The sequence below is a fragment of the Podarcis gaigeae genome (genome assembly GCF_964106915.1).
Source record: "Podarcis gaigeae genome assembly, chromosome: 3".
Taxonomy (NCBI): domain Eukaryota; kingdom Metazoa; phylum Chordata; class Lepidosauria; order Squamata; family Lacertidae; genus Podarcis; species Podarcis gaigeae.
The window spans coordinates 90,035,813-90,050,253 of NC_139680.1; the positions used below are offsets into that span (position 1 = coordinate 90,035,813).

The window sequence follows — 14,441 nt, forward strand, 5'->3', positions numbered from 1 at the left end:
ATCTCTCCGTCCTTGTTACACTCTGTGTGCTGTCGTACGACCACCAATCCCGAATGTCAGCTGCAATGTTGCTGTCTTCCATTCAGCATCCTCACGGCCCACGGGTAGAAACTGTTCATAATAATAATAATAATAATAATAATTTATATCCCGTTTTCCCCAGCCAAAGCCGGGCTCAGAGCGGCTAACAACAGTAAAAATAACACAGTTTACATAAAATCACAATCAATTAATTGAAATACATTCTAAAATCAATTCATTCTTTAACCTGTTGGTGTGGCTTATCATGCTTCTATATCTCCTGCCTGAGGGCAGGAGATTTAAAAAAGTGCTGGCCAGGGTGTGAGTCATCCCTGAGAATGTTCCTCGCTCTTCTGAGGCAACGATCTCCTGCAATGACATCTAGCGGACTCAGGGGACAGCCCATGATATCATGTGCTGTCTTCACCACCCTCTGCAGGGACTTTCTGTCCATGGCTGTCAAACCAGGCTAAAGGTAAGGGTAAAGGGACCCCTGACCATTAGGTCCAGTCATGGCCGATTCTGGGGTTGCGGCGCTCATCTCGCTTTATTGGCCGAGGGAGCCGGAGTACAGCTTCCGGGTCATGTGGCCAGCATGACTAAGCTGCTTCTGGTGAACCAGAGCAGCGCATGGAAACACCGTTTACCTTCCCGTTGGAGCGGTATCTATTTATCTACTTGCACTTTGATGTGCTTTCGAACTGCTAGGTTGGCAGGAGCAGGGACTGAGCAATGGGAGCTCACCCCATCGCCGGGATTTGAACCGCCGACCTTCTGATCAGCAAGCCCTAGGCTCTGTGGTTTAACTCACAGCGCCACCCGCGTCCCTTGTCAAACCAGGGTACCACACTGTAATACAGTATGAGAAAACACTTTCTATCGTGGACCAATAGAAGGAAATCATCAGTTGCTTTCTAACATTGTTCTTTCGCAAGACCCTAAGGAAATGAAGTCTCTGTTGGGCCTTCCTGGGCTGTATTGACCTTCCAAGTAAGGTCTTCATTAAGATTGACTCCCAGGAATTTAAAGGAAGAGATTGTCTCCACACAGCCCCCCCCCCCCAAACAACGGGGCTAGCTCCCCTCTCTTCCTCTGAAAGTCCAACACCATCTCCTTTGTCTTGCCAATGTTTAGGTGCAGATTGTTCTCTGAGCACCATGTGGATACCTTTTGAACCTCCCCCCCTGTACGCAGATTCGTCTCTGCCTGTAATTAAACCCATTATGGTGGTGTCATCAGCAAACTTAATAATTGCAGTAGATGGGTCAGATGAAATGCAACCATATGTATACAACGAATACAGGTATGGACTTAGTACGCATCCCTGTTGAGTGCCAGTGCTGAGCTTCAGGGAGGTAGATGTAACAGGCCCAATCCTCACTATCTGTGGAAAGGACCCAGTCCAGAAGCTTGTCTGAATAAGCACTAGTGACAAGAGCTGGGTTTTTTAAAAAGCCACTTTTAATTTATTCATTTTATTATTATTAATTGGCCGTCCCCCTTTCCAGCAAGGAGCATAAAGTGCATGGCTTTCTTCTTCCCCATTTTCGCACAACCATTCTGTGAGGCAGGTTAAGCTGAGAGACAATGCCTGGCCCAATGTCACCTGCAAGCTTCATAGCTAAATGGGGAGTGGAACTCTGGTCTCCCAAGTCCTAGACCAGCACTTTAGGACCTGTGGCCCTCTAGATGTTGCTAGATTCCTATCATCCCTGACTCCTGGCCACGCAAAGAACATGTGAATAAATAAATCCAATAGTTGTAGATCACTGAAGTTGCCGAAAAATCGACCTCTTGCAAAAGGATATAAGAGCCTTCCAAATTCCATATGCATTTTATTATGCCTCCAGTTGTATTATACATACAAGATGAACTCTTTTGTATTCTGAGAATTTGGGGGCTAGATTCTTGAATTACTCCTGATTTCTATATTATTAATTGCCATATTGGCTTACCTTCTCTATTCATTGTGTTGTATGCTCTGTTTTCCACATTGTTCTTCTGTCTCCATGAAAGACTTCTCATCCAGGTCTCCAGCTACACAGTGATGTCCTTGTAATTCTTTCTGCTAATGCACCCAGTGAAAAGTGTGATGGTGTAGAAGTACCTCTCAATATAAATGAATGCATCCCTCCCCCCAAGATAGATTGTGTGTTGTTTCCCACCATGCACACAGAAAACAGGAGTCATAGCTTCAGAATCCTGGAAGTGTTTCTCTGCTAGATGTATAAAATTTTCAAAAATGTCAAGGAAAGCACCATGGCAAGAACACTTTCCTTGCGATCCACAGAACAGAGTTTGCATTGTATGAGTTAAGGCATACAATGAGTTCACAAAGACCTCTTTTCACACATCTCAGTGCTACTTAGCGTTATAAAAACTTTATTGAATAATCAGCAGAGGATTCTTCAGGGTGCATGAATAGTCACACAATAATGCTGCAATTACACGTAGTTGTGTTAAAAGGAGGCAATGCACAAGCGTGTACAAAAATCAGATACATATAATGATTGGAGCACAATGGAACATATGTACTTGGCTATAGCCATTTCCATGGAATCAGAGACTCATATAAATTGTAGAGTTGGAAGGGACCACAAGGGTCATCTAGTCCAACCCCCTGCAATGCAGGAATCTTTCGCGCAACGTGGGGCTCAAACCCATGTTAAGAGTCTCACTGAGCTATCTCATAGCTTCCTTCATAACCTGTGCAATACATTACAAACTGTATTTTTTTATTATAATAATAAAAGTTTTGCTGTGTGAAATCCCAAACCCAATGAAGCCACTGAGAGCTGCATTTTAGCCACTTTCTGTGAAGGATTTTCCTCTTTCATAATCATGGGTTTTCTTGGTTATTAAAGTTTAGGCCCTGATTCTGCTCTGAAAGCAACATGTGTAGGCAGTGGCAACTGAAGAGCAATTTTATCACTGACCTCAGCTGAAAAATATAGGATAACAGTGGTTTGCTCATCAGGAAGCAACAGAAAGGCACAAACTATAGTTCTTGTGACCCTCTCTGCCAAATCCCAAAGGACAGCACAGATTCTTTCATGCCTGTTACAATGAGTAATTAAAAATAACAATAAATAAATAAATACACTGTACTGGGGCTGGAGTAAGTAGGCCAGCTACTTATTCCAGCCCCAAATGGAAATGCAAATGGAGAAGAAAGAAATTTGGAGAGTGCCGCCCAATGTTCAAATCCAAGCTTGGAAACAAAGGGAGGATGAGGCATTGCGGGATGCCTGGAGAAGGCACTCCATAATGACCTAAAAGGACATGTGAACCCTAACCTTTGCAGACAATCTGAAGGACTGTCAGTATAAATGTTCTTCATTTTTATGCAAACTTTTCTATTACAAGCTCTCAAAATGGCTTACAAAATAATAAATACAAGAATAAGCAAAATTATAAATATAATAAAAACTCATTTTAAAAAACAACAACCCGAAAACAGTGTTTTAGCAACAATAACCATATCATTTTAAAAGTAGCAGCCCGTGAGATCAATCAGATATTCAAAGCTTGTTGAAGCAGATACCTAAAAAGACACTTATAAAGAGCCCAAGGAGATCTCTACCAGGTATTCCAAAGCTTTGGGGCCACTACTGAAAAGGCCCTGTTTCTTGTAACTGCCTGTCTGAGCTGCCACAATGAGATGGTGAGCAGTGCTTCCACAGCCAATCTTACAACTCAGGCAAGTACATCTTGGAAATGAGCTGCTGCAAGGCCCTTTAGGCCACTTCGTATTTGTTCACTTGCTCACTGTTCCTCGCTGCAGTCATATAACTATTCCATCCTGGTTAACAGCAGATACTCCTCAACGAATTGAAATGACGCATGACTTAACACCACAGTCTTCATTGTCACCCAGGTGCTTGATCAGTAACTCAGGTTTTTTCTTCTTCTTCTAAAGGAAGCACTTTTTAAAGAAGCCTCAGTCAGTATGCTAGAAGCATGACCTTATGATTTCTGGCCATTGTCCATGCTGCACCCACAAGCAGTCCCAAGAGACATCAATGGAGCTGCTCCCAGTGAATGAAGCTCTTCCAAATTCCACAAGAGTCATAAAGCTGGACTCAAAATGTCCCCCATATACAGATAAAAGGATGTCACTTCTGTCCTTGTGAAGGGGCCAGGTAGCTTGGCTCAACTCTTCTCCTTTGCTATACTTCATGAATAGAGAGTCATCATCATCCACTGCCGAATACCAAGGAGAAATGCATTAAAATGGTTTTATCCTGCTCTACTGCACTAGGGGCTAGCCTATGAAATGGTTTCCTGTTATACCTGACCTAGTCATTGCTATTGGTTCCTTCACATGACCTGGTCCATGGAGGTGGGCACCCCTAGAGCAGATCTATCTATTGGTCCATCAAGACCAAGATAGGCAGAACCACCGCTGCCATCAGCAAGGAAGAAGGGCATCTCCATCAAAGCCTCCTCTTATGATAATTCTGCCATCAACCCAGCCAACTTCAGGAAGACCTGTGTGGCAGGAGCAGCTCTGTTCTTGTGGCCCAGACTTTGCTATCATTCCCAGATATGGTGTGCCTGGTATAGTTCACAGTAGTCAGTGTAGTCCCTTCTGAGCTCAACCATTCAGTAACTCTGTCTCTAGATCGAATGAATCAACTTATTTCTGTTCCAACGGTTTTGTACATATTCAAAAATAAGTTTGTTCCATTCATTGCAGATTTTTATAAGAAATAAACAAAAAGAACTCTGCATTTAAATTGAACCTAAAATATGCATTTTGTACAAATTTCCCCCTAAAATAGGAAGGGTAGTTTGGGGTTGTTGTTGTTGTTTTGCATTTATCATGCAACAGATATAGTTTAGCACCCTGCAAAATTCAGAGAAGTATGAAATCCACTTATTAACTGCTTTCTGGTTTACTTGGAAGTTCTGGAGCTAAGTTGGTTTGCTTTATAATGCGGACTGTATAAAATTATCCTCCATCCCCACAGATGAACCTAGGAAGCCAAGCTCCTGGAAGAGCTCTTGACCCAAGGGTTTCATTGTCCTGTCAATCACTGCAATCATTTGAGAGTTATACAACCAAGAGGTGCTCCATTCATTGGGATATTAAACAGGAGACCCTGTGTTCCATAACAGCTGGCACTGTGCTACAGCTAGAAAATAAGGTGTGTGTCCTTACCTCGGACTCTTGAAGATATATTCCTTTGCCATCTTTACTCGTATTGTGAAAGGCCTCTGCAAAAGGAAGAAATGAGGGAAACTGATATGATGATTCTCAGGAAAGGATAATCTGCTACTTATAGCCATGCTTGAGAAGAACAGAGGAAGTGTGGGAGCCCATGGCTCACCTGGGCTCATTCTAGTAAGCTATCGTTTATCTCAGGGCAGATCCACACCATCCATTTAAAGCACATTTAAAGTGCATGTTTTCCACCAAATAATAATGGGAACTGTGGCTTCCCCTTCAACAAGCTACAATTCCCAGCACCCTTAAGAAACTAAAAATCCCAGGATTCTTTGGGGAAAGTCATGTGCTTTGAAGGTGTGTTGAATGTGCTTTAAATGCACGGTGTTGCTCTCTCCTTAATGTCCAAAGACAGTCATTATGTTACAGACAGAGGACTTGCGACTGAAACCCAATTTTGCTTGGAGTCCCACATGAAAGAAATAGTCATCTGCCTCCTCACCCATCATGAGTTCCACACGCAGCATGAAGCAGGCAAAGCTCTCAAAGGTGATGTTCAGACCAGGGTTCCCATATCGCATGGCCAGCAGCTTGCAGAGTTCATTGCTGAGGGAGATTCCTTTAGTAAGATAAGAAAACCCCCAAAGACATTTAGGCTTAATGCTCAGATTTTCCACATACAATCACAGTGCAAACAGTCAGTTCTGGACTGCTTTTCATGTATTTAATTTTATCCACCTTTCTCCCCCAGTGCAGAACACTTAACTCCCATTTGGTGAGAAAGCTGCTTAGCCACCTATTGTGGCTAAACTGCTCATTCATTCTTACAGCTACAAAAACACCATGCTGCTTTTAATCAGAGGGGTGTGAACCTCTCAGGGACTCGGCAGAGGAGGAATGGTGGAGACCGCCTCTCCCCATCCTGACCCTTCCACGGAGGAGGAAGAGGAAGACAGTACAGATTTACAACAGGCATTTGAGGGAGATAGCAGCTCAGAGGCAGATGAAGGGAAAAGCTGGGAAATCATGGGAGAGCCGGAACAACACCCGGCTGACACGTTGTTATTAGAAAGCGTTCCCAACCCTCCATCTCCCAGAACCTGGCAAGCCTTAAAAGTAGGAGAGCAAAGAGCCCAAAGACAGAGGGCACGTAGCAGCACCCGTAGAAGAAACAATGAGAATGACGAATGAGGAAGTGGGAGAGACGGGGGGTGGAGATTTATTCGGGACAAGGCCATTATCCAAGGGGCTGGGTTCTACAGCCTCTCTGTAAAGATTGAAATAAAAAAGGATGGTATGAAACTTTTCCTTGTCTTTATACTTTCCTGGGCAACCAGCCGGGAGCCGCTGACAGCACCCTGACAGAACCAAGCCACTGCCATGGGCAGAAAGTTGCACTCGATTGTGGATAGTCCTAGTTATATTATTTACTACATTGATATCATTCCATCTTGAATCCCTTCAAACAACTCAGTGGGGTAGGAGAGGCTAAAATATAGCGACAGGCCAGAATCACCCAATAAGTTTCATGGCTGAGTGGGGATTTTAACCTGGTTCTTGCCGGTCATAGGCTGAAACTAACTACACTGGCCTTACATATGAAAAAAATTCCTTCCAGTAGCACCTTAAAGACCAACTAAGTTAGTTCTTGGTATGAGCTTTCGTGTGCATGCACACTTCTTCAGATACCATTCTTCGTGCATGCACACGAAAGCTCATACCAAGAACTAACTTAGTTGGTCTTTAAGGTGCTACTGGAAGGAATTTTTTTTGTTTTGACTATGGCAGACCAACACGGCTACCTATCTGTAACTTACATATGAAGACAGTGGAAAGGGTGGCAGTGATAATGCTGGAAGACAACTATGCTTCAATTAGGAAGCCATCCCTCCCTTCCCCAGAACCACACAGAAATTTGCATGCCATCAATTAGGAAATTACTGCCATGAAGCACATGAAAGTAAAGCGCTGAGAATCACTGGGATTTAAGCATCTGTTACATGAAGAGCAATGGAATATGCGACAGAAGCGCACTAAATCAATTAATAATGCATTTCTTAATTTAATCACACAAAGTTTGTTAATTTGATGTTCAAAATGCTGTATTTTTAATTGCATTACACTTCTGGTGATGATTGGCTTATTGTTGTCATACGGTGTAGCAAGTGAATTGTAATGAATTCTAATTTCATTTCTTTTCGTATACAGTTTTGAAGTGTAACTTTTATAGTGCTTTCTATATTTTAGTTTCAAGCTAAATTAAGTTAATTATGCTCCAGCTCCAGCGTCACTGTGAACTGTACTAATCTCATTTAACAAAGCTGCTTTCCCTGCACCTTGCCACCATTTACCTTACAGCCATTTTTGAATCAAGCATAATTATTGAAGAGCCAAAAGTTGTGGCTGAAAATTAATCCTCAGATTCAATTCAGCTCATTTTGAGAAAAATCTAGTGGGACAAACAACTTACATTTCCAAAAACAGGTCTGAGCAGTGTAGGTTAATGAATCTGCTACTGTGTTCTTTGAGCGTGTAGTTTATCTGGTCTGATCTAAAATGTGTGACGATTCAGAGATCTGGCAAAACAGATCTATGCTGCTTGCATTGGGTTATATATTAACTACAGTGGTACCTTGGGTTACATATGCTTCAGGTTACATACACTTCAGGTTACAGAACTTTGCTTCAGGATGAGAACAGAAATCGTGCTCCGGTGGTGTGGCGGCAGCAGGAGGCCCCATTAGCTAAAGTGGTGTTTCAGGTTAAGAACAGTTTCAGGTTAAGAACGGACCTCTGGAACGAATTAAGTACTTAACCCGAGGTACCACTGTATTTGACTGACACATAGCAAATGTGAGTAGTGGGACATCAGATTAATTAGGACACCACTCTATGGATAAATGGGAATCCCATGAGTGAAGCTGGTAGAAAGAGGTGGATTCCAAGCCCTTATCAGGGATAATTATTATTTATTAAATCTGCTAGCCACTTTATCTTGCCCTAGGCAACTCAGAGCAACCTGCAACCAAACAGATAACCTGATGATAGGACAATGCTGAAAACTGTGTTTGTAGCTCAAATGTTTTCTTGCTCAAAATTTGCCTTTAGAGGATGTTGTTGGACTGCAGCTTCCATCGCCATTGGGATGCTGGCTGGGGCTGTTGGGAGATGCAAGCCCAACAAGATCTGGAGGACCACAGGTTTTCCATCACTGACCTAGGAAGACTATGTAATCTATATCACAGCATCAGTCCAGCACAGGAGGTTTCAGCACATGCCCAGCATATCTTACAGCAGGGGAAAGGGCCAATGTGGTACCCTTAGATGTCGCTAGACTACAACTCCCATCATCCTTGATCATTGGCCACATGGGCTTGGAGCTGATGGGAGCTCTACTTGGAGAGTCACAGGGTCCTCATCTCTGCAGCTCTTTCTGGAAGAAAGTCAGACTGGATCCCATAAGGACCAAAGAACACAAGACCAGCTCACAGAAGCCAACAAAATGCCTGGGGGACTCCTGCAAGCTTGAATGCTACAAAAACAAAACTCTTCCTTTTTCCTCACCTAATTCTTGCACAGATGCCTGCAGCTCTACTTGATCCAAGGTTCCTGTTTGCTGAATATCATTTTTCTGGAAAACTGCCTGTCACAAAAAATTAAAGAGGAAGATAACTAAGTAAGCAGGGCACACCAACCCATTCACCCCTCAGCTGGCTACACCTGCACCACTGCCACCCCTTTCTTCATTCAATGCAAAGGGTGCAGAGGTCCTGAGGCCACCTGAGGGAAGCAGACAATGCTGGCAGACTGCCTAGCCTGAAAAGCAAAACAACAGAGTTATCCATTTTGCTGCAGATGGGGAATTGATAGGACCATCGGAAATATATCTGTCTCTCTGTGTCTGTCTGGCTACCTGAACTACACACGCACGCACACATACAAAAGCAGAGAGAGAGAGAGAGAGAGAGAGAGAGAGAGAGAGAGAGAGAGGTGGGAGAGGTCATAGCTCAGTGACAGAGCATCTGGTTCAGGTTTGATGCAGCTCAAGTTCCTAGCCCACCTTTAGCTCCCCATCCCTCAATGGGGGGGGAGCCATTTCAAGGCAGGACAGAGGCCAAAACATTGCCCTGTTCCTGCCCATGCCTAGAAGAAGCAGAATAAAACAGTGCAAAACAATAGACTAAATTATGCACAATAAGAAAGATTGTGCCTGTTTGCTTAATTCATGTAGGCTGCAGTGTTTAGTTTCCTGTTGAAATATTTGGGCTAGCTTTGAACTTCAAAATGGCACTCCTAACTTTGCCACTCCCATCTGCAGGTGGCAAATGGGTTGGTGGTTCTATGTTGCTTTTTTCTGGCTTGTGAGCAGGACTGTTGCATGAAAGATTTTGGCAGGGGGAGAAGGTGCTTAAGCTGGCTGTGGTGGCTAGCAGTGGGTTCTTTCCTTCCTTTTCTCTCCCCCCCCAAATGTCGCCTTGACAGCAGCTCTTTTTTAAAAAAAACTTTTTTTCTGGATGCCACAAAAACCTCTGGCAGCCAGGGTAGAATTCTGTCCACATCCCGTTAGGCATTATTTTTAAAACAGTAAAAAAGTGGTTGGGAAGAACATGACGCCAGGCTAAGCTTAACCTGGTGGGGGACACACACAGCATCTTTGCCTGCTCACCTATAGGAAATCCTTTTTTCCACCACTGGCAATTATAGGACCCCAGGGATCTCCAGAAAAAGCACAGCTTTGAGGCTGAGGAGGCAGGTCGCAATGCCTAACTGCCCAGTATGGTTTCCAGCTGGTGCCACCCTGGTATTTTAAAGAGGGGGTGGCTCAGCCTTCTCAGAGTCAAAACAAAAAAAAATTCCTTCCAGTAGCACCTTAAAGACCAACTAAGTTAGTTCTTGGTATGAGCTTTCGTGTGCATGCACACTTCTTCAGATAACCTTCTCAGAGTGGTAGTGATACCTGCCCTTTCCCCCCACCCCTCCTCCCTATGCCAGCACCAGTAATAGAACTGGGAGAGGAAGGAGGCAATTGCCCCATTGCCTCCCTCTCAACTCCAGTACTAGAGGAGCTTCAAAAAATGGTGAGAAAGTAATGAGGTTCTTATCCATGGAATCTCCACCCACTCAACTGGCACACACACACACACACACACACACACACACTTCTTACCTTGTACTGAAGCAGCTTCTTCCATAGGCATCTAAATTCTTGAATGCTCAAGGTGCCAGTGTTATTAAACTGAATTGTGTGGTCAAGGTGTACAATATTCAAATGAAGTTTGTTGCTGGGGGAGAATGAGTGAACCTGGAAAAGTTCTGATTAGACCAACCTGAGAGCAGCAAAGTCAAAGACTTTGGATTAAAAGGAGAGAAGCCACCGGGGGAATTTCTCGTTTTTTGTACTTCCACTAAAAATGTGACCTAGTGCCTAATGCAACCAAAGTCAAAGCTATGTTATTGATTTCAAGAGGTCTTTGAACCTTGCCCCAGGGGCTACTCTTCCTTTTCCTAAAATCAATGAGCATTTTCTCATTAACTTCAAAGGCAGCACAAAGCAAACTATGGACTGTGTATTCATGAGAGTTAAAACAAGCACATACACTGTTTACTCAGATTTAGCCTTTATAAGAGCAACTTTCAGCACAATTGTAACTGTGTCTATTCAGAAGTAAGTTCTGTTGAGTACAATGGGGTTTTCTCCCAGGGTGGGATCGCAGCCTTGGTTACAAAGAGAGACATCCTGGCCTCCACCAGACATCCTTCCTAAAGTCTCAGCCGGGTTGCCTGGCATGCTTTAGAGATCTCAGGAGGAGTCTTACCTTCTCTCCTTACCCCATTCCTAGACTACCAATCTTTCCAAGGTCTGTAGCTTTAATAGGAGGAAATGGGAATGGCAATCGGATGTTCAATAGGAGGAAATGGGAATGAGACTCAGGGGCAATAGCAGACAATGGTGTGAGGAAGCCAGGTGAGCAAAACCACCCAGACTATAACAACTCACCATCCACCATTCATTCATTCATTCATTCATTCATTCATTCATTCATTTTATAGCATTCGTACCTTGCTGTTCAGACAAAAAGGAAATTAAAACAAGACACCCTACCTGCAGGCCTACATTTTAATAAACAGGGACAAGGGACAAGGTGGGAAGAGTAAAACAAATGTCAAAAGCTCAGGCACTACTGCTCAGGAGCAAGGAGACAGTCACTCCCTGGTCTCAGGGTCTGGTCCAGAGAGACATGATCCAGCAATCTCACTGACGCTATGCTGGTCTGAGTTTGCTCAGAATCTGGATGGGAAATCTCCCAGAAAGCCCTATGGACTCTGCCTGCACACACTGCCTTTCTCATTCCCATTTCTCTACCTCCCTACAATTCAAAGGAGTTGAATATGTAACTATTCCATATTTTGAAACTGTCAAAAGAAAGCAACCCCCTTCTTCAGTGCCAAAACATTGGTCAATTATTTGGCTATCTGCCCGACAGAACCAGGTATTCATGTGTGGGTTATACCTGTGGACTAAAACAGGGGCATAGGGAATGCAAACCCTATCTATCCATGACATCACCCTTTAATTCACCCTGTTTCTTAGCCCCTAACCTTCCCGTATTGAGCATGGAAGGTCTGCAAGCCATTTTTGCTTGAACAGGACTGGAACATCTTGCAAGATTTCCCCCCGCCCCCACTTTGTCAGGGTCCCCAGTCTTGTTCAACTAAAAACAGGTAAAAGCTTCCTGCAGACATTCACAGCTCAATATGGGAAGGGTCAAGGATTGAGCAGGTGGGACAACAGGCACTGGAACGTGTCAGCTGCCCCCTGCCCCTCATCCACAGATAGATATTTGTGTGTTCAGGCAAACACCAAAGCACAGCTACAGCTAAACCAAGATGATGACAAGAAGGATAAGAGGCCAACCAAAACAAAAAAGTCTATAAGGATTGGAGAATCTTTAAAGAATCCTTTAAAAACTATTGTATAAAAGGAAACATCTTGGCAGAATTAGACTGATCCTTGTATTGTATAAATATAAGGTCGTAGGGAGGGTAAAAGAAACTATATAAGAAATATGTAACTGTGTGGTATAAGGTAATTGATAAAGTACAGTGAGATGAATTGGAAGTCATTTTTAATTCTTTTCTTTATAAGTTTTATAATTGCTTTCAGTATCCGGAGTATAAAGGATGTTAGTTATATTAATTTTGTTGTTTCTAATATTGTGGTTGTCTGATTTTCTATTGTTTGTTTGTTTGACTGTATGTCTGTTTGTTTGTCTGTTTTCCCATAAATGTATTTATTTTAAATCAATAAAGATATACACTGTAAAAAATAAAATAAAATAAACCAAGAAGGCAGGATACATCTAAGAGGGCCAATATACCCCGGCAGGAATCCAGGCTAAATCTCGGGCCATGGTTCTGAAGCTCTGGAAAGGGGGAAAAAAGAATAATTGAATGAGAATAGGGAGACAAAGCAAATCCACAAGCAGGAGAATAATATCCGGGTCCCAAGTGGTAATGGTAGCCCTCTTTGGAACAGAGTGCATCACCAGCATGCTCACATGCAACTGCCTTCAACAGGAGAGATAGACACAAAGGTTCTGGTGCAGACTGTTACAGGAGATGTCAGCAAGAACAGAAACCAGCCTATGCCTTTGTATTTGGGTATGGCTCAAGTCCGCCAGTTTCAATGACATGCAATCCCAAGGAAATGTGCACAGGCGGCTGTGTCTGATTGACCTTGGGAGAAGTCTTGTCTTTGCCTTTTTCTGCTTGATTTGTCCCTTGTGTAGCTCGACTAGCAGCAATAGACGACAACCAGGGATAAATCTGACAAGTTTTGTGTCCTCTGCCTCTCTTAGGAGACCAAACAGACGAGTTAAAAACACAGAGCCGAGCCTCGGTTAGCGATAAGCGAATGACAAGAAATGGAACAGAAAGGGAGTCTAATCTTGTTGCAAATCATGATTATAGATTGCCTGCAGACTTCCATGGAGCAGGCAACAGGCTCATAACTCACCGATCCCTTCTCTACAGAAACCGACAATGTTTTAATCTCATTATAGCCCTGTTTATTAAATATGAATCATGCACTGTAAAGTTTGGAAATGAAAGCCTTAAAATTGATTGCCTATGAAGAATAAAAGATGAGCAGCACAGCCTGGTTAGTTTCCTTATAGATTTCCCGGTGTCTGATGGGTTACTTTGGAAAGATACTCGAGCACAGATAAAATAGCCATCTCACCCTCAGTCCTAAAAGAAGCCAAAACCCTGAATAGAGAGAAAGGTTCTGTTTTGCTTTCTGTTTACTCTGAACCTGTGCCACAAGAGCTTTTATCTCATTAGCGTCAACAGTTTCAGATCTTATCCATTTATAAATTAGGAATCGTCTACCTTGTTTATTGGCTATGCTCGGTCTGTAAGCTGTGTGTATCTGGAGGTAGAACAGCCCGGAGGAAAAATAGAACTGGGCTTTCTTGGAACCCATATCTGCCTTTCGCTTATTGAGAGGCATTTACATAGTGCTTAATAGTTAGCATTTCTAAGCGGCGTACATCAAAATAAACCATGTAGAGAATAAGCAATACAAAAATGCATCATGGAATCAAACACAAAATGCCTGCTGGTATTTGCCATGCACCTGAAGTTCAACAAGGAGGGTGCCGGTCTAATCTCAGTTGGGGTGGAGTTCTGCAGGTTTGGTCCTGCAACATTGAATGCACGATTTCTAGCAGATATGAGACGTGCATCTTAGCCATACGGGGACCATCAACAAAGACTCCCCCCAAGAGCTCAGTGATTGGCTAGGGATATAAGGAATCAGGCTGCCCTTAAGCTATTCACGGTGCTCAATATTTTTATGGGATGCTAACCTATGGTAAGTCTAAGGGACGCGGGTGGTGCTCTGGTCCAGCCGATCAGAAGGTAGGGCTAGCCGATCAGAAGGTCGGCGGTTCGAATCCCTGCGAGGGGGTGAGCTCCCATTGCTCTGTCCTGCCAACATAGCAGTTCAAAAGTGCAAGTGGATAAATAGGTACCGCTCCGGTGGAAAGGTAGGTGTTTCCGTGCGCTGCTCTGGTTTTGCCAGAAGCGGCTGAGTCATGCTGCCTACATGACCTGGAAAAACTGTCTGCGGACAAACGCCAGCTCCCTCGGCCAGTAAAGCGAGGTGAGCACCATAACCCCATAGTCGTTCACAACTGGACTTAACTGTCAGGTGTCCCTTTACCTTTTCTTAACCTAAGTCTGCAGT

General features: G+C 43.5%; 1 protein-coding gene and 1 long non-coding RNA gene across 2 annotated transcripts in view; one reads left to right on the plus strand and one right to left on the minus strand.

Annotated features, from left to right (window-relative positions):
* The window catches only part of LOC310841650, a 248,280-nt gene that overhangs the window by 166,189 nt on the left and 67,650 nt on the right, over positions 1-14,441 (plus strand). The gene's annotated exons all lie outside the window — the stretch shown is intronic.
* LOC310841384 (calpain-14-like) overlaps positions 2,365-14,441 on the minus strand; it is a 44,662-nt gene continuing 32,585 nt past the window's right edge. Inside the window, exons 17-22 of the mRNA XM_083732364.1 lie at positions 12,551-12,615; positions 10,359-10,427; positions 8,756-8,834; positions 5,694-5,810; positions 5,186-5,241; positions 2,365-4,224 (exon numbers count right to left, since the gene is read on the minus strand). Coding sequence (XP_083588490.1) covers positions 4,198-4,224; positions 5,186-5,241; positions 5,694-5,810; positions 8,756-8,834; positions 10,359-10,427; positions 12,551-12,615 — 413 coding nt within the window. The 3' untranslated portion in view covers positions 2,365-4,197. The remainder of the gene's footprint in view (positions 4,225-5,185; positions 5,242-5,693; positions 5,811-8,755; positions 8,835-10,358; positions 10,428-12,550; positions 12,616-14,441) is intronic.